The sequence below is a fragment of the Bidens hawaiensis genome, unplaced genomic scaffold, assembly GCF_021521415.1.
Source record: "Bidens hawaiensis isolate Kalapana, Puna unplaced genomic scaffold, B.hawaiensis_p1.1 tig00041185_1, whole genome shotgun sequence".
Classification (NCBI taxonomy): Eukaryota; Viridiplantae; Streptophyta; class Magnoliopsida; order Asterales; family Asteraceae; genus Bidens; species Bidens hawaiensis.
Genome location: NW_027497289.1, coordinates 36,131 through 61,913, shown reverse-complemented (window position 1 = coordinate 61,913; position 25,783 = coordinate 36,131). Strand labels below are relative to the sequence as shown.

Genomic DNA, 25,783 nt, shown 5'->3' with positions numbered 1-25,783 from the left:
ACATGGTTATGATTTGGGTTGTGCAAAAAGTTTTGTTTATAAAAATAGTTTTAAATGAGTTGAGTGTTTGGATTTAAACATTAAAAATGCATATATTTTTAAAATTTTCGAACCCACCGAGTAGACCACTTTGCCTTGGCTCATGGTCTGCCTTGTTGGTTAATGTTGCATGTTGATCTCAAAATATCATTTTGTGCAGTTTACATCTCACTAATTAAATCAAGCTTGAAGATTGGTAGTCCGTATTAATTGCTAATATGTCTTCTTCTTTATCAGCATTTTTAACAAATTATAACACAAATACAAGATACGTAACCTAACTTTCAAGTGTTTTTGAACCCTTCGTATCTCAAATCACTGCAGTGGGATGAGACTCAAGATCTTGCGCTTTCGCCTTCTCATTTTCTAGATCACCTTTTTCAGCACCACAAGTTTGCAATTCTTTGTTCTTTCCCCATAGTAGAATGTACAATCCTGCCACCACAATCGCCGATCCCACCAAACTGTTCATGACAAAAAAAAAAAAAACTAAGTTGATTCCGTTGAATTACATTTATTGGGTGTGCATGAAAAAAAAAACCAAAAAAACTATCTGAAAGTGATGAAACTGAAAAAATCAAAACAAAACCAACGGTTTGGTTTTATATTCTTGTAAACTTTGAACTTACGGTTCGGTTTTTGGTTGCATGTAATAAAAACCAAACGGAACCGAATTAATTGAATTTCATTTTTTTATTTTAAATAATTTATAACAATTTAATAAATAACTAACTCAAATATTTTAACACATATATATAATAACCAAATAGATATTAATTAATAAAATGATTTAGGCCGACGTTTATTATTTTGGGCCAATTTTCAATATCAAATGCTAAAATCGAAACCGAAATCAAACCAATTCGAACTCAAATCAAAACTAAAAAAACAGAAACCGAACAATTTTCAAAATTTTAAAAAACGAAGTTTTAGTGTTAGCCTAAAACTTGGCTGACTCAAACCGAACCATTCACACCCCTAAAGCAGGTAACGGCAAAAAGTACCCTGTACCTTCCAATATGCAGCGGTTCATGTAAAAATGGAATGTCAAATACAGCTGCTATGATTTGAACAATTGGACTGAATGCTGCACTGAAAACTGGACCCCTTTTCTTCACACAATATGACATCCCAACAAAGCAAAACCCTGATCCCACAATTCCCTGTTTAAATCCAAACAGTTATTATTATTATTATTATTATTATTCATCTCAATTTTGATCTGGCAAGATGAAAAAAGATTTACTTACAGCATAAAGGACACTAAATATTTCCAATTTTCCTTTAAGTATCCATGAAGAAAGATCTCTGTCGGTCGACAAACTTAATGCGAAAGACTGTATAGCACCGAAGAACATCATGATCGCGGTACTCGAATACTGCAACGGGTATCTTTTTCCAATATTTGATTGAACGATAAACCACGAAGACCACAAAACCGTACCTGCAACCAATGCCAATGAACCAAAAGTCCATCTTGCTTTCTTGGTTGCCAAAATTGAGCTTAGAGTGCTAATAGATTGAGCATGGATGGATTCACTTGTTGTTGGCAAGTGTGAGTGTTGGTTAAATAATGGTATTCCTTTGTAAAGAGTGAGTAAAGTGGCACCTCCTACACAAACAATTGTCCCCATCACTTTGGCTCTTCCACCATTTGATTTTATATTCACCTTTTCCAGCCTACACATATGTAACAGTTAAACATATGTATAAAGAGATAATTTAATTATATGCGGATTGAAGGATTAAAGGTGCTAACCCGAACGGTAATGATATGATGAATGTGATTACGGGCACCATGTTGAGAAACGCGCAAGAGAAAGTGGCGGACGTGTATTGTATACCCAAAAGGAACAAGTATTGTGTGAGTGATGCCCTGCAACCATAAACGATTTGAATATAGGCCAAACTAGAACATACGTTGTTATTAAGTTAATAAGTTAGTTAATAATTACTTACCCAATAATCGCGTTCAAGAAAAGGTGGCATGCTATGCTATATGTGAGCTTTGTTTCTCTCTTTCTGTAGCATATATTCATCAAATAAGTAATCACAAGTGGCAACATACATGCATATATTACATACAAGCAAATAAGCATACACAATATAATCTCGCTAACAGCAGAGCTATTCATAAGGTCTAGAGCATACACGTGCAAAGATTACCTTTCAAGAAAGAAGGCAACCGGGGCCAAAAAGAGGGTAGCAACACTCAACCGATAGGTGATGAAGACCAGATGATCAAGTCCCTCATCTATAACCTTTTTGAGAAGTACATTAATGGTTGCAAAGGCAAATTGGACACCAATCATGATCAAAAGCGGGTACCATTTACTAAATCCCTTAGTATCCATGGATCTTTAAAGCTATTTAGGAATGTGAATGGAGTTTGTAAATATTGTGATAACCAACCATAATTCTGGTGGTGCCTAAATAGACTGATAGGACATGAAGATATGGGATGCATGAATTTAAAATTTTAGTGATGAAAGAACGAAAATTCTCTAGACACTTCACGTCAAGCGCTTTGTGCAGACAAGGTATATTTCGCACGAGTTTAATAGTAGTTTTTTGATATTCTATTCTTGATATCGCTCTAGGCTGTTCTTTCTTTAAACCATTGGTGAACTATGGAAGTTGGGAATCATATAATTAAGCATCAGTAATGAAAATACACAACTAAAAAAAGAAAGAAAAAAATACCATGCTTTAAGCTATTATAATAACATTAACATTAACCAAATAAAGCCATGTGATCAAATCCTTTTTGAGTTATTAACATTATCACTTAGTGAACCACTAGCATCTACTAAGTGGGGAATACTGGCATCTGATGCTTTGGTTGAACCTAAAGGCAGCATTTATGATTTAGAGAACAATATGTCTAATCTAAGTAGAGATCACCAAGTAAAATGATTATCACGACACCATATTGAAGAAACACCTGTCGAACCCCGACAGATTACGAGTAACCTGAGGGTTAGATAGACGTTTCCCACGAGGGGTTAATTCCGGCAAGATGGTTCTTCCGATAGCCTGCAAAACAGACACCGTGAGCTCGTCACTAAGAAAGGGGGGGTTCCTCCTTGTGACCACCCTCCGGCGTGAGAATCAGTCTATATTACTCTTTGAATATAAAAGTATATTATTAATACTAGAGCAGTTATCAGGTAAATTATACAAGATATGAGATGATGAAATGATATTACCATTTGATGTCTTTTATAGCCGAAGGTGGGTTTCCAAGGAGGTTTAGCCGGCCTACTACTCTGCCAACTGTGGCCTACGCACGTGCTCTGCTGGTAATTGGTGGATAGGCAGCGGCTGACAGTGACCAGGCGTGCTGTTCACTTTTCCTTTTCCACCAACTACAGGCTAGGCACGTGGTATGGCAGGAGTTGGTGAGCAGGCGGCGGCTATTGGTCACAGTGCTGTGGCGTGTTGTCTGCAATGCTGCTGTCAGTGAGCTGTCGTATCGTTGGTCAGATCTTTTGTCCATACCTCGTCAGGTATCACACAAAAGATCCTCCATTATTATACGGACTGGCTCATTTAGGCGGGAGTTTTCCCCCTCCCGCCTTTATGCGGGAATGTTCCCGGCTTTGCTCATTCCTTCTTCAGGTGACTACTGAATTATTACGAGTCTGAGCCTTATGCGTGTAGCCATGCTGCGCGGGTGGCCAGTCCCTAATGGCGGGTATCCACACCTGCGGGAACAGGCGGATACTTGGAAACCATAGGGAGGCATTTCCTGCGGGACCAGCTTGCGTACCGCATGTGAGGTCGTCACAACTCTGAGCGTGGTGGGTCCTGCGGGTTTGGTAGGTCGCGGCGCAGACGTCCCTATGGTGAAGTCTGCGGGTTCAACTGCGCAGACGTCCGTTTAAGGAAGTCTTGCGGGTCCTAACCACCTCTGCTGGGATCTAAGTAGAGATCACCAAGTAAAATGATTATCACGACACCATATATATTATTTTTATTGTACAAATAAACAAATATGAATTGGCGAATGGTCTATGGCTAGTTATTTGTGTGATTAGTTCATTTTTAAAAGTATTTAATTTAATTCTTTGGAAAGTCAAACTTGCATTAGAAAACAGCAAAAGAACTTATATATATATAGACACTTTTTCAAAAGGATCCAATAGTTTAAGCAACACTAGAACATCATTAATGCAGGAACTATTTGTTATGCTTATTTAACTAAAATAAGTATAGTCAGCTGTTAATTATAATAATATTAAGTATCAATGTATCATGCTACCGAAGCCTTAAGAGATTTTATTGCTGATTGTTTAATTAGTAAGCAATGAATCATTAGTTTATTGGTTGGTGCTTATGACTTATAAGTTCTTTTGCTACACCCTGAATATATACATATAATATATTCCATACAAACCGGACATGAAAAAGACATCTGGTACAGATTTCCTTTCTCCAAAAAAAAAAACACCTGAGGTCATGTTTGTAAAGAATTACAAAAGTTGCATGAACATAATTGCTCATGCTTTTACGGAAAGCGATGGTTGTCACTTATTTTCTTCAACATAAAAATTCATAAAATGTAAGCAAAAAATTATGCCTAATTAGTCGATTAAACTGAGCAACTTGAGGAAAGTTCATGAACTCGATAATCAGTCCGCAATAGTTGATAATAAAGTAGAATATTGTGATTAATAAGATCACGAGTGATGCTTATAAACATCTTGAATCAATTCTGCGTTAGTTCACACACTAGCGCAGGATTGACACTTAGACCACTAAGAATTAGACAGGTTAACAAGAGGCTAGGGATTGTGCACGCTACTGCAGATTATGCTATTAGTTAATGCTTGTAAGCTATGATGCATGATCATATTGCTTATTAGTCATGTCATCATCATGATGTCAATTGATGTTTTTCTTTTGGAAATTGAACACTTTTAGAAAAAAAGTAAGGAATCAAGTCCTAATTTGGTTTACTATCATCAAGTTGATCGGAGTATGCTTAGTGACTATTTCATAGAGGGGAGAATCAAGCATCAAGTTTCTAAAAGTTCATGACAACTAAAGGATAAAGCATAACTTCACCAAACCATGCATTGAATCAACATTAGAAAACATACAAGTTCACGATATGATTACACTTTTCTTGTATTGAAATTTAGCAATAGATTAAAGAAACATCAAGTAGTGATGTTGGAAAACCTTTTAAAACCGTATGTATGTGGGTGTTTTTAAGATCTTAATCATGATCCTGGTAGATATTTTTCTTGATAGTTTTTGTAAGTAGAAGTAAAATATCTAGCAGGATCGTGGTTCCATCATACATAGAGCGTGTACTATTACTCTTCATTTATGTTAATAATATTAAATTTGTTACAATACAATGGTATTTAGAAATACGAGTCATGGTTGCGCCAACACATCTCGCAAACCAATTCAAATGATGGCTATTGGAGTTAAAAGACCATTTTTTGAAGCACTGGTAGGACAGGTTTCAGATGTTGGAAATTAAAGAAACAGGTGCAAACACAAGCATATGATAATGCAAATTATGAGTATACAAAAGAGAGACACAGACACATTCCTTGACTATATATCACAGAGAATATGTGATGTTAGTGTTCTTCACATGACATATATGCATATGTATATACATTTTGATGTAGTGTGATACTGTGATCAACAGTTACATCCCTACGGTTAGTGTAATTGTCACTAATGGTTAACGACGTTCAACACCATCCACATAATTCATTTGACCCATACAACCTACTGACTTAATGTTCATACACAATAAGAAAGTCACATATAGTTATGATAGCAAGTTTAGTTCAACAATTCAATACTTCCCCTTAAACTAAACTTAGTTTGAGTTGTGTCTTCAAACACTTCCTTCATGGCTCTGTGTATAAAGCTTAGTCAAAAGAACAAGAGTCTGAATGTAAGTATTGTTCTTCAATGAATCAAAGAGATTACAGCTTGCATATACAATTTGAGGGGCAATCGATGGAGATAATTAAGGAATACTGTACACAACGTTTTGGCTATGTTTAGGAACTCAACCTTGTAGTACCACTCTAGGACTTCTAAGTATTAAATCACCCTCAAACTCAATGCCTTGTCCCAAGCCAATCCAAGGACGTCTTGTGCTATGATCGGCCATACACTCCTATTTGACACCCTCCTGAATCCTCCATTCAATTCAACTAAAAATGTACAGATCAAATAACTCTGCTTCTTCACTATTATCTACTTTAGGGGGGACTGGTTTCTCAGATGTGATTTTCAGAAATTCCAGTTGAACCCGTTCCACGAAACTGTTAAATTCTCTGTTAAACTTGTCCTTATACTTCAAGATTGCATCATGAATTTGCCACAAGTCTAAAAAAGTCATACATCCATCAACGGATGAAATGCTTGAAAGACAGGTAACCACACCTTTCTACTTTAGTCAGTTTCAACTAATTGTTTCTTAAAGGAAAAAAAAATCATATTTTACATCTTAAGATTAAAAGGTGTGACATTATTGCCTGAATGTAATATTATGGAGGTCCTTGGAAAATTTATCAATGCTGCATGCTAAAAGATTAAACATATATAGTATGTTATATTTAACCATGATTGGTATCTTGGGGTGCAAATCAACCCAGCCGACCTCGAGCTAGGCTCGTTAGACTTTTCTGAAGCTTGAGATCGAGCTTAGTTCTAGTCGAGCCCATATTTTAAGGATCAAGGTTGGCTCGATTGGCTCGAGCTAATTTGAAAAATTCCTTAAACGAGCAAAAGCTTGGACCGAGCTCGTTTGTGGAAACCTTAAGTGAACCAAAGCTTGGCTCGAGCTTGACTGTGCAGTGTGAAACTTTAAAATAAAAGTTAGCATAAAAAACCACCAAGAAAAAGTTATACTGTTTTCAGATCAAGAAGAAATTAACTCATTAGCATTAAAAACCACCAAAAATTATAGAAAAGTGTACTTAAGCCATACGAATATATAAAACAACCAAAATAACCATAAGAATTAACAAGACCAAGTCATAGTTGTCAATATTGAATAGTGGTCAATAGCGACAAGCTACGTATATGCTATGTGATAGTGCCCGCTATTTCATGTTTAGTGATAAACTAGTGTCTCGTAGCAGTTTTAAAAAAAATAAATAGAATGTTCATTCATTCAAGAAATTAAGTTTTACAGTGGAATTGAAATGCCTAAAAATTCGGGGTTTTGAAACTTTTGATATTAAAAAAAAAGTTGTCTATTTTCACGCTATGGATCAAGTCGCTATTTAGTGAAAAAAAAAAAGTTAGTAATGGACTGATGGGATGATTAATTCATATATGGGCTAATTAACTTGGGTTGGGTAATGGGCTGTATATCTAGTAATTATAAAAGGCTCGATAATTAGGCAGCTTGTTCGAGCTTTTTATCAATCTGATCTCAAGTAACTAGCAAGTGACACGGCTCGTTTTTTATGGCATATCACAATGAAAATAGTATACAAAATTGAATGTGAAAAACAACTGGATATGGTTCTAAGTAATCAGATAGATTGTGACAGAACTGGGTGTCGAAAACGATCACCAAAGAAATACATATATACAGATGTGTTGCTGGCTTGTGTAACTGAAACAGTTACAATAATAAATCGCCAACATGAATGTTTAACTAACACAACCGTTAAATGGTCATGTGTTCCTAATACTAAATTACATAATGAATGTCACGAACTAATATACAGACATAATAGAAGGTTAAGTTCACAATTCATTGATCATTTGATCTAATAGTTTACACCCCTATATATTGAACTTGAGCCATTTTGTTTCACTGCGTTTTATGCAGAATTTGGGATCATATTCAGATGTTGAAGTAGTCCATAAGTGCAACAAATCAAGCTGTCCATTAATTAAACAAACAAAGAAGATTGCATATTTCATAACTTCAAACAAACATCCACAATACACACATAAACAATGTACCCAATATAGTCTCGCTCATAGTATAGCTATTGGTAGGGTATGAGGAGCACAAATGTTTTTTCATTATTACAAAATTCAAATTGTAAAATAAACATTCACCTGAAATAAGGTAACCTTTCAGGTAGTAGCACACCAGTTTGGGCAATCACAACATCATACTTGTTTTATTATTATCAAACCACATTTAACGACAAAAGCTCCGAGCTGAACGCGGCTCCTCACCCTCACCTGTTTGAAGTTTGACCAATGTATAGACACCGGCTCCAGCCAGGGCTCCAAGTGTGGGTGCCAACAGGTAGACCCATATCACCTTGTAGTACCTGCTGCCACTGCTGGACCTAGTGTACGCACCGGATTCATTGAACCGCCACTTTATGGCCTGCATGCCATGCATATTAAGCAATAAAAAAAACAGACAAACGCACCCAGTAATATCTCAGTCATAAATATAGCCACCTACCCTGCAACAAGAATGTTGAGCATAACAGTAGCTCCAACCGCAATACCTGCCAATTTTCCCACCTGAATATATGTACATATTTATATTATTCTATATATTAATTCCATTGGTTTCTAGAAAAAATAAAAGGAAAACAAAAGTATGTTATACGTACTGCACGAGTATCGGTTGCAACCGCAGTGACAACAAATAGGAGATTAAATGTAATGAGGAACCAAGTGCAAAAGCTTGACCAGTGCTAACTGTAGGAACAGTGACACCACCAGACATGAAGGGGTGAAAGACACCTTTGAGTGCAAAGGAAGCACATATGGAGGCTGATACTTGGGCTAAGATGTAGGCCGGGACCTGGGCCCATGGAAAATGACGGAGGGCTGCAAATGCAATGGTAAGAGATGGGTTCAAATGGGCTCCTGAGATATGGCCTGTTGATAATATTATTATCATCACTGCTAGGCCTGCACATGCTGCGTTACCGATTAGTGTCTCGGAGTTTGAGTACTTTTGGTTCACTATTGGTCCGGCTGTTGCTGCGAATATTAAGATAAAAGTTCCCACAAATTCTGCTCCCACCTGTATATATGAATTATTTAAATGATTATAACAATTAATATAATACTTAATTTCCATATTGAACCACTATTTAGTTTTTTATATTTAAGTAATTATATAATTTAGAAAGTAAGTTGATTTGAGCAAAATAAAATGTATATGACTTCATCTCAAATTAGACAACGGATTTATTTGGGTCTGTTCAACTTAGTCAACAGGACAAGAACATAATCATTGTTTGTGAACAAACATGCGCGTAAGTGTGTACGTAACAAGCGTCATCAATGTCGCCACTGTACACCACCATCATCGTCGCATTCATCTCCGTAATCATCGCTGTTGTGGCCACCACCATGGATATACCTCCACCGTTGCAACTAGCCACTATTAAAAATACAGTGGATGAACCTATTTGATAAGTTTTTTTCATTTCTTTTCCTAAATGACTCATTTCAACCTTACCTTATTTTTTTGCCTAACCCGGCTTTTACGTGTCATCTCAACCGGTCTAGTTTATGAGGCTTTGGATTTTTGTTAAGTAGCCATGATGTCTTTTCGTATAGATTCTTGTTTTCTCGAATCACATTTTGGAAAACATGTCAGTTTAGACCAATTAGTGAAATGGAAGGATAGGAGTGTGAATTTCTAATACACCACAAACCTAACCCAAAGTTTGTGTAATTTGGTTTCATCATAAGCATGTCTAAGTCAAGTTTTGGCTGACTTGCAATCCATTTAACCAGTTAGCTTTTATACTTTTTTAGTAAAATGTGTTATGTGTGATGAATTAATCTGATTAGGTACTTTATGTGGTTCTTGATTTGAGGACTTGTATGTGGTTTGTTTTGATGAATGAAGTTTATTTTTCAAAAAAAAAAATACTTAAGTCAAAATTGATAAAAACATAAATAAGAATCATCTTTTATAGTTTAGACCTAATTATAATTATTGTATTTTCTGTTATAAGAATTTGATTTTATAATTATAATACATAAAAAGTAAAATAAATATTTGGATTAAACAACGAGAAAATCCCAAAATGTCCATTTTACTTTACAAGTCAAACTAATTTGTATCCTAGATTTAAAAAAAAAACGCAATGATTATAAAATATAAATGTTAAATGCTTAAACTAAATAAAATTAGATTAGTAAAAAATGAAATTTTTTGAAAAATATAGCATTTTAAAAATTAAATAACTGTTTTAAAAATTAAACTTTATTATAAAAGAAATTATTAAATTAAACACGAAAATATGCAACGGTATTATACCGATACCGTTGGATCGACGTTATCTTTTGCAATACCATCAGGTTGACGATATGTTATACACATGGTAAGAAATTAAAAGTTTAAAAATTAACGTTTGTCATTATTTAAAGACAGGTCAAAATTTAACGAGTAATGACATTTGGGAACAAAACTTTGACTTGGAGAGTTAAAAGACATATTTTAGAAATTAACGTTTGCCATTATACAAATCTTGTTCATCACCTAGTGGCGTTTTAAGTTCATGTCAAATATTAAGATTCATAATGGGCTTTAACTTTTAACAAGCTCGAACAAAATATGTCAAATCCATCAATAAGTCTACAATGCTACACTAGCCACGTTTATTAACCAGAAATGGACAAAAAAGTCAATATCTATAGTGCAAGAAATACTTAATTGTATTCAAAAAATGATAAAAAAATAATAATAATAATAATAAGAACAATCATGTGTACCTTTCGGGTGAGAGAGATATCCGGCGTAGGGAAATCAGTGAAGCATGTGTTGGGCCCACCCCACGACGGTGCATCAAGTGGCAGACACTTCCGACGAGGCATTGACTTCCGGTCATATGACAAAGAGTCCACTCGTAAAGATGTGAACAACGGACCTCCCGGCGTTCCCGGCGTCGTCGGAGCTGATACAGGCGGCGTTGGTGCATCATGAACTTCCCTATCAACAATCAAATATCTTTCCTAGCTAAAAACTTAATACAATTTTTTTGTTTTTTTGTTTTTTCATTTTTTAAATAGGATATAAAGAGATATACGTGTAACAAAAACGTTACATAATTTGTAGATTTTTATAAAAGTATTGTTACACACTCGTATGAATTCGATCCAGATCGAGTCGATCAAGGTTCTTTTTTTTTCGGTTTTTGGTTTTCAAGAGAATAAATGTATGGATTGTGTGAAGTTACATACTTGGTGGATTTTTATAAATGTTGGATTAAGGAAGAGAGATTTTGAAGATGGCCAGAATAAACAACGAACTAGATGAAATTAAGAAAGATGGAGTTTGAAAACTATGATCATATAATGAAAGTTTGAATGTTTTTTGTTTGTTGAAAACTGGGAAGAAGGAACGTTACATGCTTATAGGGTTTTTATAAAAGTATGATCAAGGAAGAAGACAAAGGAAGCGATCCAGGTTGAAGATGAAGGGTGTATAGTTTGTAAAAAAGGGAGTTCAAATAAGCAAAAGGCTAGCTGAAATTGGGTTGAATAATTGTGAAGATTGAGTGAATGTATATAGTTAGAAGGAAAGAGGATTTTGAAGTCAACTCTTTGCAAGCCTATTTTATTAAATTTATGGGATGCATGCATCACAAAAAGTCATATTCGACTACTTCACCGCACTCTCTCGCTATGTATTATACCGGCTTTAGAACTCGCGTATTACACGGGATTTGTCAATGTGCAAATTAATACAATGAATTATTTGAAATAAAAAAAAACTAAATGTTAAACATAAAACATAATTGTGTAAAAAATGTATTACAAGTATATTCGAATATATATAATGCAAGTACTGAAAAGTTTAGAATTTACAAATTTGAGAAAAGTAAAAGTGATTACTTTACAACTTTTTGAAGGAAATTATCATAAGCATGAAAGTAAAGTATATTTTCTGTATATGTAGTTAGTCTCTCAAAAGTAAGTATTCTGTTAAATAAAATAAGCTACCAAAAGGACTAATAATTCTAACCACACAATACATTTTCTCTAGCATTGGGCCAAGCATACATTTTTTAGTTGTGTACTAGGTTATTGACCCGTGCATGACACGGGTGGACGTATAGAAATCATCTAACAAACATATATAATTTTATTTTATAATGTAATTTGTAATATGTTTTCTAGGACAACAATATGATATTTAGTTGTAAATAATACTGGTACGAAAGGAAATTATTGTCAGGCATAAAGATAAACCAAAATAAGATACGAAGTACAATGTTTAGAAACATAATTAAAATTTAAAATTCATAAACTAATAAGTGTGTAGTTAGCGTAAAGCAAGGCATGTGTCTACCATGAGTTCATATTCATATTCAACCAGGAAATCAAAGAGATGTTCGATAAGAAAAATTGACTAAGGCTCAATTGACTACATTTTTAACCAACATGAATTAAAAATTTGTTATAAACATCATACCTTATAGTTGATAAATAATCCATTTTCGTTAGTCATAGTTTTTGTGAGTATAAATTTTTTTTTGTTGATTATCAAATAGTAGATAACATGTTAAGTACAAATTATCGAGGTGATCACTATATTGACTTCAATAAAATGTTTAATATTATTAATGATTTGGAAAATCATATACCATGGGTAATCTAATTTTTAACACACGAAAAAGACAACAAAATGCAAATGTTATAAAAGTATGTTTTGAAAAGTAAGATAATTAAAAAAAATTAAGTGTAACAAATTTAAAAAACATTTCCTTTTCCAAACACCAGGTATGTTAAAGACTTAGATTTTGACATATTACCTTAGAATATAAAATAACTAAATTATAAAGCAAACCATAAATTCAGACGATATATAAAAATCCAACACAAATCAAACCAAACAGTGCTACATGAAGAAATTGTATTAGAAAACAAAACACACTAAAACTGAAAGGCAAAAAAAAGGTCTTCAAGTGTTGCATTTATTTTGAGTCTCCAACGTCCATCACATATCAACCTTTAAGGTGCCAAACATCGCTCCTTCATCAACATTCACCAGGTTTGTTATTGGCCTTTAGACGCAATAACTTCAATATACGGAACTTGAGAAAACAATCCTTCTTAAGTGTATCCAACTTATTAAACATGGTTGTCTTTTTTTTTTGGCTCCATTGTGTTGTTTGTAATAAAATAATAAGAACGCAAACAAAGTATTCAATTAATAATAGTTAAAATATATGAACAATATCAATAATATGAATAAATGAAATAATTTGAGGGTCTGTTTGGTATGGGGTAATGGAATGGGTGATGGAATGGAATGAACAAGGTAATGGAATGGACGAGGTAATGGAATGGATAATTACCATTCCATTGACATGTTTGGTTACCATGTAGAAATGCAATGAATTATTAGTCTTTATTTTCTGATAAATTAGAAAAGCTAGAATAAAATAACAATGGTAGTGAGTGGCGGTGGGATGGTGGTGGTAGGCGGCGGTAGTGATGGGCGGCGAGCAATAGTGGTAGTGGGAGGCGGTGGCGATGGGCCGGAGCCAGGAGCGATTGTTGGTGGTGGCAGGTGGTGCTAATAGTCGGTGGTGGTGGCGGGTGACGATGGTGGGCGGTGGTGGTGATGGCGAGAGCGATGGTGAGCAACGCTGGTAGGTGGTGGTGGGTGGTGGCGGCGGAGGTGGGTGGTGGTGGCCTGTGGCGGAGGCGGAGGCGGTGGTGGCAGGCGGTGGAGGCGGTGGTGGTGGGTGGTGAGAGGGCAATGGGTAATGGTGGTGGGAGGGTGGTGGAGGTGACATGGTATGAAAGTGGGATGGAATGAAAAAAACAAGGGGGTGGATAGAATGAATTTGGGGTGTTTTAGGGGGAATAGAATGGACATGGTAATGGGTGATTCCATTCCATTGACCAACCAAACACATTTTTTTTCATTCCATCATAATGGTCTATTCCATTCCGTCTCGCATTCATGCATACCAAACGGTACCTGAGTAATACAAATGAACCTTACAAAGAAATGCGAAAATGCAGAATTTGATAGATGAAAAGATGTGTGAAATTTATTGTGTAAAACTAAAAGTATATAGGGAGGAGTAATAACATAAATATTTTTTGTGAAACTGCATAACTAAAATACCCTAATGATTAACTAAAAAAAGGTTAAATAATTATAGAAATTAAACCTCTGATTTTATGTAAATATGGTTTGCGATGAAACAAAATTCCTCAACACTTGGTAGAATGGTTCTTCATATTTCCTTCAAACAACAAATTTAGTAAATTTGTCAATATAGTTAATTGAAGGAAAAAAGTTGTTCAAGGTTACAAAGCAATTAGCATACACGTGATGAAGTTTTTGTAACTTCTTCTATTTGTTCTTCGAATCTACATCAACATCACAAGAAGAAAATGTTCATGATTTTACTCCATTCACCCTTCAATCTCTGTTTTTTAACAGACAATATTATGAGAATAAAATCACAAAAAAATAAATAAAATCCAATTCATATAAAATCAAATAATGAAACCCTAGAAGCAAGATACCGACGATGACATAAACATCAACAGAGGGTGCGAGAGATTAAACCAGAGATGAATAACCCAAGAATGAAAATAAAATAATAATAATAATAATAATAATAAGGAGAACATACCAAAATCGATCATGAATAGTTGATGAAATGAGATCGACTGTGAATGGTTACAATCAATTATCACATAGATTGTATGAAATCTTAGATGTTTGTAGAAAGGGCGGATTTTGTGTTTGTAACGACGAGAGAATTGAACAAAAATGAAGGTGCTGAAGAATGAAACGGACAAATTGTCATGGTAATTGAATGCAATTTAATTTATTTTAAAACCAAGAAATTATAAGATGACTTGGTATTTTAGGAAATTATGGTAATAGAACAATAAGAATGAAGGAAAATGAATTTTTTTAATATATATATAGATTGTTAATAACATAAGTTGTTAGATAACACAAACATAAAGTTCAATATTAAAGCAATATATGAATGCACGAAGTTGACATACAAAATGTGGCAAGTCTATATGTTTCAAATTTGTAAATAATTACACTTCAATCTCATCAGTAGCAGTCCCAATTACCACGTCCAACGCTTTCACGTTTTACCCATTATTGCAAACCATAAGTCATAATTAAATTAATTAAAAACATATGACAAAATATTATTATTTTTTTATCAATTTAGTAAAAAAAATTACAAATAAAATAGCTCACACGCAGCCAATGCCGCTATGGCGTTAAAGTTTTAAAAGTTTGTAAAAGTTTGAAAATAAAAGAAGTTGATTATGAGTCCATTGAAACATTGATTTTCACTGTAATGTTTAATATGTGATTGCATAATAAATCAAAAGAAGATTCTTGAATAGAAAAAAATTACAATAATGAAGGTGTGATACACTTGATATAATCTAGAAGACATTGATCAATTGCAATAGTAATATTCTTAATTAAAATTCTATATTGATATATATATAAGGCGGATTAGAGAATAGTATGTAAAAACAATTCGGATTTTATTATATGAAATAAATATTAGGTTAATTATCTAGTAATGTCACAAATCCATTACATTCATTTTTTTCTTTTGTGATTGAAATTCGTTTTTGCATATGAAAATGTTTTTAAATTAGGAAATATACATGTATACATATTTTTGTTGTTACGTTACAAAATATAGATATTTAGAAAAGTTTAGATATTAAGGAGAGTGATTTAATTTTTAAATAAACACATAATCTAAGAAATCATATATTATTATTATATTGGTATATTCTTTTTATATTATTATGCATGACATTATTATATATCTATATATTTATTAAAAAAATTGAGTTTTTGGACACTTGGCTCTTTTCTATTAGCTCTCTATTTTCCAAAAATAACTTTGAATGTTAAAATTTCTTTTTATTAAAATAATTCAAAATTAAATTAATAAACCAACTTCTTATTAAAATAATTCAAAAAAATTGCTGTTAAACAGACCCAATTTTAGTGGTATAACCCATAATCCGATCCTCTTTCCAACTATAACCCTGTTCTCGCCTTTCATTCAGCAAGCCTTAAAGAATTTGACTCTTTCTCTCTCTCTCTCTACGACGTCAATCAACAGGACCCAAACAATCAAACCTACCCTTATTATGCGATCAATTCAGCATAAGAAAACGATAACAATCATCAATCAGGTATGATCAATTACATGAATGGGCTGAATTCAATCGATTATTGTGTGAATTTTCATTTTGTGTTTTAAATTTTGTTTATAGAATGTCAGAGCCGGTTATTAGTGTGTGCTAATTTGTGTGTGACAGAATGACGATTTGTTAATCGAGTTAGGGTTCACCGTTACAACCTCCACCTCCAAATATTGTTTAGAATCAACCAACCTTAAATCGGTATGGTTCTTTCTTATGTCGTTTGATTAGTATTATTTTTCTTATGCTATTTTATCATACTTCATTTCCGATCTCTGGATAGATCTAAGGAAGATGATTTATGTCATGAATCGTAAGTCTAGCTTTCTTACTAATGTATGAACTTCCTTATTCCAATAGTAAAACATGTTCTTACTGTTCACCAACGTCAATTGATCAAAGTTGTATACATAATTACATATGATGATGTGGTGGAGAGTTACAACTTTGATTAATAGTTAATGCATAACAACCTCGAAATTATTATTGTTATTATGTATTCAAATAAATTCAAAACTGATTCGCTCTACTAAAATTGGTTACAACTTACAATTTAAAATTTAAAAATAAAAAACTTATTAAACAACTGTAACTTACAGTTTGAATTTTTTCAGTTTAGTCAAACTTTTCAAGATCTTCCATTTACCTTACTTAAAAAAATAAAATATAAAATAACTATTGCTTTCCATATTTGAATCCAATCATGCACTCAAATCAATAAATTATGGGAAACCATATTTTTTTTTATTTGCATATACAAATTGATATAATTATATATTCAATTGTAACATTGGGTTATCTTCACTATGCTATTCAGTTGTCATATTTTTATTGCATACTTATATTGTTAAATAATTGAGAAGAGAGACAACACTTTTAGAATTTAGTTTAAGACAACCATGGTTACTTTATAAATGTATCTAAAACTTTTTGATTATTTTCTCTATTATTTTGCTAATAAGAGTTATATCACATTGGCTTATGATAATTCAATACAATGGCAGTGGAGATATATGGTCTAGAAGCATATTCAAATACGACTATTCTTTTGTGTTTAATTGCTGAAGTGAAGAAGCAAAGAGGTAAATACCTTAGCAATCAACTATATTGTTGTATAACCTTATTATATTATCAGAACAAGGTCAACATTTTATGTTTTCAATTGTAGCACAATAACGTCACTAAATTAGTGGAGACAAAAGTGTGTACGGTATTAGAAGATGATCATGGCAAGCATTATAATAATCACATTGACGTAGGCTGTCGCGGTCTACTCAAACAATCAACTTTAAAGACTTAAATACCTATAATAAGTGCAGGTAAGTAAGGTCGTCTCCACAGGGACTCAAGAAAAGTGCAAGTTTATTTAACTTATAACTAATTATTTAATCTAAGCGGACAGACGATGTCAAGCGGTTTTTAGAAAAAGATTTAGTTAAAACTAATGATTACTTAAAAAGATTTGTAAACAATATTAATTAAAAGTATTAATTATAGGTTCGGGTTATGTGTTCCATACGTTAATCACAGATTCTTTCGTCTTTGGTGTTATAATAATTGCTAGTCCTATGGTTTGATTTATGATGACAAACGATACCCTAACCGAATTGTTGACACAAATGAACCCGGACTCCACAATTGTCAAATCTATGTCTATGAAAACTAACTCAATGATAAGGTTTGATGATTTTAGTTCAATGACACAAGAGCTTAAACCCTAAACGTTGATGAACAACCAAACAAACGTTACACAAATCAATAATAGCAAACACAAACATGAATCAACCAAATAACTAATTAAGCAAGACAAATTCATGTAAAACCAATCAAGCTATAATCATTAAGCATAAGAATCTGATCATAACAGTATTTCACACAAAACCTTAGCCTAGGACGAACACACACGACTAGCCGGACATCGACATAATCGTTAAAGCACTTATCTTGATGAACATACGATCAATGATGGAACCGGAAGCTTCGGGATGGCTGAAAGTCGTCCTTGGTAGCCTCTACTGCCTCTGGAAGTCGTAATTTTTCGAATGGTGGGGTTAATCGGTTTATATAAGGCAAAACCTAGATTTTTTCGGTTTTATGCATCTTCGAGTATCGCAAAGTTGCGTGTCTAGCATCTTCACGTATCGCAAAGATGCAAACAGACTAAATTTTCAGATTCATCTTGTTGAGAAACATGAAATTCATATATTATGGATTCCGTAACTCATTTTCTAGGCCAAGATATGCCCGTTTTACTAAAAACACTTTTCTGGTAACCCATCTTGTTCAGTTTTCACTTCAGCTTCAAGTTTCTCATCCAATCCTTTCACGAATCCTTCTTACCCTCAATACATGTTTCCCCATGCTTCCATCTTCTCGAGGCTTGCTTAATCTTCACCTGGATGACTCTGAATTAGCTCGTTTAAGCTCCTTAACTTGTCAATGTCCTGAAAACACATAGCAATGCTTGAAGTACCAATGTCCATTCGTTTATGTAACTTAAATTAACTAATTAATATATAAAATTAATTAACTTTTACCCAACCATCGCGCATCAGAGGCATATCTAAAGGTATGCTTTATGAAATAGCATAATGTTTTTTCACACATTCTCATTAAACATACAAAGGTCTCTATTATCCTCATCTTCAATATATTAACTTAATTTTGGATTAGTTATCGTATTTGGTTATTTGGGCATTTTTGTTCTATTGAAATAGGTGCTTTTATAAGAATAGAACATATGTAGATCATCATTTTTATGTTTAATCCAAACCCTAAAAGTTTAAATTTTCGCATTAGCCTTTAGCTTATGGATTTGTAGCTGCCACTTATCATTTAATGTTAATTTGTATGCCGTATCACAAGAAGGTATAATTCTCTTTTGTGACATATAACTTTCTCTTCGAGGTATAATTCAAATGACTTGCATTTTGCAACCTTTTTTAAATATTATGACTATATTATCCGCTCACTTTTTTACTTTTAAGTTCAATTACTTTGTTTGACTTCAGCTATATCCTCATCAAATGATGTGTTTAGACTTTAGAGTTTTGTAAGGACAGTAGAGATCTCTTGCTTTGTATCGCTTGCCCGAGGTCATTCCATAAAGGTCAGTTTTATATATTTGAATGTTTTTTTTATGTTAGCGAGATTATTAATTACTAATATTCACTTAATTATGTTGGTCAACACAGAATGTGTACGTGAACCGAGCATCCTGCGTGGCAAATGGTACTGTAAATATTTCAAAAGTTCTCTCTAATTATCAATTTGAAAAGTTGTAAAATGACTAAAAGCCCTTGTTTGTAAAGCTTTCTCATACGAGTATTCATAGGTCCATGGACCTTTATGTCATTTTGCAACTTTTGGCAAGTCTCTTTCTTTTTCTCTCTTTTTTCCCTATTTATTGAATTGTATGAAAGAAACAAATCGATACTTGGGTGGCCTCTAAGGTTGTTTTTTCATTTGTGTGTGTAATATGTATGCATTGTCACTTAATTTTTAAATTTTGGTCTATTTTGCCGTTACACAAACCTAAAAGGTCAACTTTGTTTATAATGCATGATGAATGTTCACTAAAAAGTGTTGATGAATGCAGATCCCATGAGTTTAGCAAAATTGGTTTTAATGACCAGGCAGTTATAGTTTGTGATCAAGGCGAAAAGGAATATCATGTCGGTTGTCTGATAGAATAGTTAGCAGAGAAACCAACGAAAAGGTAATCTAATCTTATGTTTATATTTTTAAATTTTGTTTAAAATAATAATTTATTATAGTTAATAAATCCTTTGAATCCTTATAAGTAAGTAACTTTTATAATTATATTTCATTTAGATTCAAGATCCAATTCATGTGCAAAATACACCACGAGTGTTGGAACACTCACGCCTTTTGATCATGTTGCCATACAGTTAGCATACGAGTTAGTTGTTGGTGATGATGAGGTACTTATTATTTTATTGTTAATTTGTTATCTTAATTAAGCGTAACAACTAATTTTAAAAATTATAACTGATCATGTATATTAATAAAGACATTTTCATTTACTCGTCTTTGCAGTTTGATCCTATGCAAAGTTCTTCTACATAACTCAAAGTTATCTTGGAGAGGAAAATTGATAAGACGGTAATTTTTAGTGAAATAAACGAGAAAATAAAGGGTAAACGTCATATGTAATGAAAGTCCTTGTAGCTTCATATTAATTTTAGTTCGAATACTCTTTCAGGAAAGAATGATTCATACCAAACTGAAAACTTCGTGTGTGTCTGTTGGTTTGTTGAAACCAAGCTATATGATACGGATCGTGTTCTGGCTAGCCGGTACATTTTCTCAAATAATAAAAGTTTTGGGTGCATTTTTTGATAGTTTACAGGGGTAATTCAGGTATTTTTAAAACCGTTGAGGACTACAATATTGTGATCAGATTTCTTTTAGTTGATGCAGTGTTTATAATCAACTTTTTTGTGGATTTCGGGATTCTGCATATTCATTTCAGTCAAGGTTGTAAGTTTGGTAAACATGTCATTTTGTTGTTACTAGATGCAGACTCAAAATGTAGCTATTGATTACTGTTGACTATAGAGACAAATTTGTTGGAAAGAGTGTTTGAGGCTGCGGATTAAATACAATGAAACCCAAATTCACTTCATATTAGTTTGTAGATGAGTTTACAACCAAGAAAAATTCAAAGGCTCTTGGATAAGGGTCAGTCGGTCACGGTTTGAGTTTTAAAGAAAGTTCAAAATTTAGATCAAGTTTGCTTTCGAGATCACTTTGGGTCAGACTTAGTGCGAATTAAAGCCTGATTACGGGTCAAAAATTTTGAATGGGTTTTGTTTCAAGTTTTTCAAATCATAAACGGGTAAAGAGATTTAGATATTTTGGGTTCAAGTCACATAAGTCATTCAATTCAAAGTTGAATGCAGGCCATTTAAGTTCATTTATTGGTTCACAAGTAATGTGATAAGTTTCAAGTATTGAATTTGGATTACAACAATTTTTGATACCAGATTTTAGATTAGATTTGGACTTAGGTTTTTAATATGGTAAAATGGCATTTTGTTGTGGTTTGTTGGTTAGAATGATATTAAAAGAAATATGTGGCATTGAGAAGGTTGTTGACTTTTGTAAAAAGAATGTTATTATTTGCTTTGACTATGGATGCAAACATGGTAATTATCTTATGGATTTGAGTTAACTAATTTTTGTGTATCACTTTGAATTTGTTGCAAGTATATAAATATATAGATGTTTATGTTTATGTACTGCATTATGCATACCTATATTCATATGACATGCAATATCTTTCATATAATATTTTTTATATGTATATATACATTTCCAACAAAGACATGTATTACCCTGAGAGCATGAAGTACAACATCAATGCACAAAAACTCAATGAGTTCATTTCTTTCACGGCTGAACGGGTTAGTTGTTATCATAATACACAGCTTCCAAATTTCTATATGTTGACATGGAGGGATATGCGGATCATCAAAAAAGAAAAACCAAATATGAGTATAATTAATTATGATAATATAATACTAAAGTAAAAAAAAACCTTACATGTATGCATTTTTATATATATCTTTGTTTTACTATTCATTTGTTTCATCATGTGTAGTACCAATAATTATCTTTAGATTGATAACACGTCTAAATAAATTCTTATTATTTATTAAAATATCAAAGCATGCACACACACATGTGTGTGTATTTAATTGACGTTGTCTATATTTCTACCCGTGTCGTACACATGTCAATAACCTAGTATTATAAATTAAAATTGAGATTGACTAAATATTTAATTCCATTTTTAGTTTTATATATATTATGTAAATTGCAATAAACATTATTTGTATTATTAGGAATTGTCCAATTTTAGAATATATTATTTGTATTTACATGGAAAGTTTTAGAATGCCTATAAAAAGATTAAGAATTTAAGCGAAAAAAATTAGCCAAGAATGAATATGGGGCTGACACATCATCATTATTATTTTCTTTTATTAGTATAGGTAGATAAATCAATAAATATATTATTTATAAATCAATAAGCTCTCGTTTTGAGAACTATATTATAGTTAGAACCGTCTAAGCTCGATCGTGTAGATAATACTTGTGAAATTACAAAACGTTCAATTTATTTCTCTAACTATTTCTTTGATTTTTTTTAAAAGTAGAGTATGAATTACATATTGTCCTATAATGTAGTAAACAAATGCATTTAAACCATATATTTAAAAAAATATTAAACATATTAAATTTGCATACCACCTGATAAATTTATTTAACAGATATAGTATGTTAAAGCATTTGTTGTAATTCTGAATTTATTTCTGGTTCAAAATGTATGTCATGGACCATGCATGGTTCTACTAAAAGTCTAAAAACACCCAAAAAATTAATGACTAAGATGAGATTGAACTATTCTTTTGAATGGCTAAGTCGAGAAGAGTGGCATTGTGGATTCGAACTCAAGTAAGTTACGAGTTACGACAACGATCTAATAAATAATATATGAAATTTTACGGGTTATTTAAATAATATTTTTTTTTCAATTATATATAATAAGTAAAAGAAATAAGTTATAAAAATAGTTGGTTGGTATAACTTTTCGACTTTTTTTTTTACTTGGTGGTTCACGTTAACCCTTCGCGTTCACACCCTCTCTCCTAATAATGCTTGCCAATTATTTAAGAACTCTTTTCATTTGTTTGACAACTTGAACTATTAACTACTCCAATAATTAATTATTCACAAGTCGCAACAAAACATGCTCAATTGCTCAAATACTTTCTCATATGATTACAATAATAATACATGGTTTGATAAAATAATTTATTAGAGATAATGCATTCGCATGTTTGTCGCCATGTACTTTGATCATTGACGATAATATTAATAAAACCACTACATTTGTTCCTATGCAAGTTTTATAAACAAACTACGTACACCTTTTTGTTTATAAGTTCTCTTATTTTCTCTTGAAACATTTCCATTAACCACCTATATGTCAAGTAAGATGGTCTTTGAAAATTTCGAACTACGTGGTCAAAGTTCTATTACTATATATAAATAATGTGATCAACTGTTGGACCGCCCAACCAATAGTAGTGCTGGGAATTCAATAATCGAGTAAAAAAGAATATTATAACAAAAAGTCAAATCATATTGTTTTATGTATATTTAGGTTTTGGGGCAAACATATTTTTATTGATTGGTTATAACCAAAGTCCAAAATCATGTCTAGTTAGTGAGGATTGGGTTATGGCATGAAGCAGTTAAGAACTTCGTGATCGGTTGCTTCAAACCGGTGCGGCTTATCCCATCAAACACACCCATGAGTTCATGAATTACTCAAAATTTCTTTTGGATGAATTAAGATTACATATATATCCATGAGTTAAGGGTGACACCAAGGAATACACGGCAAGGTTTTGTATGCCTATACATCAATTCTCGTAAATCAGATGGCATATGACGGGATTATTATAACACACCTAATATTATATGTCTCCATGTTTCCTTTTCTGAAAGAAAAAAAAAATGGCCGTCGAGCGTTTCTAAGGGATCGATCCTTTGTTACATGTCAAGTAACATATATGTTCCTCTTCATCTTATTACCTACTTTGAGTCTTGTACCCATTTCACTGTCAAATTAACCTCCCAAAACTTTTCAGTTTGGAGACGTCATGTACAGTCCAGCCTAATCGGCTTGGGTCTGGATGATTTCCTTACCGGTGCTACTCCGGTTCCGCCAAAAACCATCACCGAAAACGTAGCCGTTAAACTTAACCCTGAGTATACAGCCTGGTTTTGTCAAGATCAGGTCATCTTTAGCGCCATCCTTGGCTCGTGTTCTGATGAAATCCAGCCACTCATTGCATCGGCTTTGACTGCCACGCAAGCTTGGGAGCGCCTCGCATCCAGTTTTGCGAGCAACTCACGCTCCAGAATCATCTCCTTGAAGTCCAAACTTGCGAAGAACCCCAAAGGTAATCGGCCCATCTCTGAATTCTTGAATGAGATGCGATCTATTGCGGATGAATTGGCTCTTGTTCAGAGCCCGATTCATGAAGAAGACCTTATGGTTCACATTCTCAGTCAACTCGGTGAAGAATACAACACCATCACCGCTGCTCTTAAGGTGCGAGAACAACTAATCTCCTACCCGAAACTCTTTGACAAACTCGTGGACTTTGAACGATCTCTAAAGGAAGTTGAGTCTAGTACAACTCTTCTTGCTACTGCTAATGCAACCCAGCGATAGCAGGGTCGATCTGCGTTCAAATCTGATACATCAAACCGAACCAGTAGGAACCAAAGGTCCTATCGGTCAAACCAAAGTTCGACGGTCTCTTCCGGTAACCGTACTAACTTGTTTTGCAATTTATGCAATATTCTGGGTCATGACACAGGTGACTGTAGGAAAATCGTGAAGTTTATGCAAGAGAACCATATCTCTTTCAACAACAGCTCTTCGAGTCCGATTGCTAATGCCACGACCTCTACTCCAACACCTCAAAGGTGGATGATGGACAGTGGAGCGTCTCACCATCTCACTTCGTGTCCCGCCACTCTCACATCCGTCTCTGAATACGGGGGTCCGGATGAAATCCTCTTGGGTAATGGTACGGGTCTTTCTATATCCCATATTGGTTCAACAAAAATTTCCACTAAAACAAAGCCTTTAAACCTACCCAATATTCTTTGTGTTCCTAGTATGCATAATAATTTGATTTCGGTTGCTAAATTATGTCAGACTAATCATGTTTCGGATGAATTTTTCCCTTTTCATTTTTTTTGTAAAGGATCTCAAAACGCGGGCGCCCATCCTACAGGGGGGGAACATTAATGATGTCTACTATCTTAATCGGTTGACCGCTCTTCCCCAAATTAATGTTGCTACATCCGTCTCCTCACTCCAATGGCATCACCGGCTTGGACATCCGTGTTTTCGTATTTTTTAATTTATTTGTAAAGACCTAGGTCTTCGTTTTTCATCATTGTCGAACTCTATTTTGCATTGTCAATCTTGTGCTATCAATAAATGTCATAAGTCGCCATTTGGAGAAAACTCATTTGTTGCTACTAAACCATTACAACTTCTTTATTCGGATGTATGGGGACCGGTTCAACAATCTATTGATGGGTTTAAATACTATGTTGTGTTTGTGGATTATTACTCTAAATATGTATGGCTTTATCCAATTAAATTCAAGTCCGACGTGTCAAAAATTTTTCCACAATTCAAATTACTCGTAGAAAAGTTTTTCCAAACACCAATCATATCCATTTTTACCGACAATGGTGGAGAATACATAGGGCTCATTCCTTTTCTTCAATCAATGGGAATCTCGCACTATACCACTCCACCGCATACCCCCGAACAAAACGGGATTACGGAGCGCCGTCACCGTCACATTGTTGAAACCGGTCTTGCCCTACTTCACTATGTCGGTTTACCACTCAACTTTTGGTCTCATGCCTTCCAAACAGCAGTCTACCTTATAAACCGTCTCCCTACACCAATCTTTGACTCTAAATCACCTCACCAAATGTTATATCGTGCTACACCAAA

General features: G+C 33.5%; 1 protein-coding gene and 1 pseudogene across 2 annotated transcripts; both read right to left on the bottom strand.

Annotated features, from left to right (window-relative positions):
• Positions 1-286: 286 nt before the first annotated feature.
• LOC143592755 (WAT1-related protein At3g30340-like) lies at positions 287-2,472 on the bottom strand. Its single transcript, XM_077072597.1, has 6 exons — positions 2,206-2,472; positions 1,999-2,061; positions 1,799-1,915; positions 1,290-1,719; positions 1,051-1,202; positions 287-503 (listed from the first exon to the last, which is right to left on the bottom strand). The coding sequence occupies exons 1-6, from the start codon at positions 2,391-2,393 to the stop codon at positions 350-352; spliced, it is 1,104 nt and encodes a 367-aa protein (XP_076928712.1). The 5' UTR covers positions 2,394-2,472; the 3' UTR covers positions 287-349.
• Positions 2,473-8,185: 5,713 nt separating this feature from the next.
• On the bottom strand, positions 8,186-10,959 carry LOC143592759 (putative aquaporin NIP5-1; annotated as a pseudogene). Its single transcript, XR_013145980.1, has 4 exons — positions 10,741-10,959; positions 8,616-9,034; positions 8,462-8,523; positions 8,186-8,380 (listed from the first exon to the last, which is right to left on the bottom strand). The product of XR_013145980.1 is annotated as a putative aquaporin NIP5-1 (transcript).
• Positions 10,960-25,783: the final 14,824 nt, after the last annotated feature.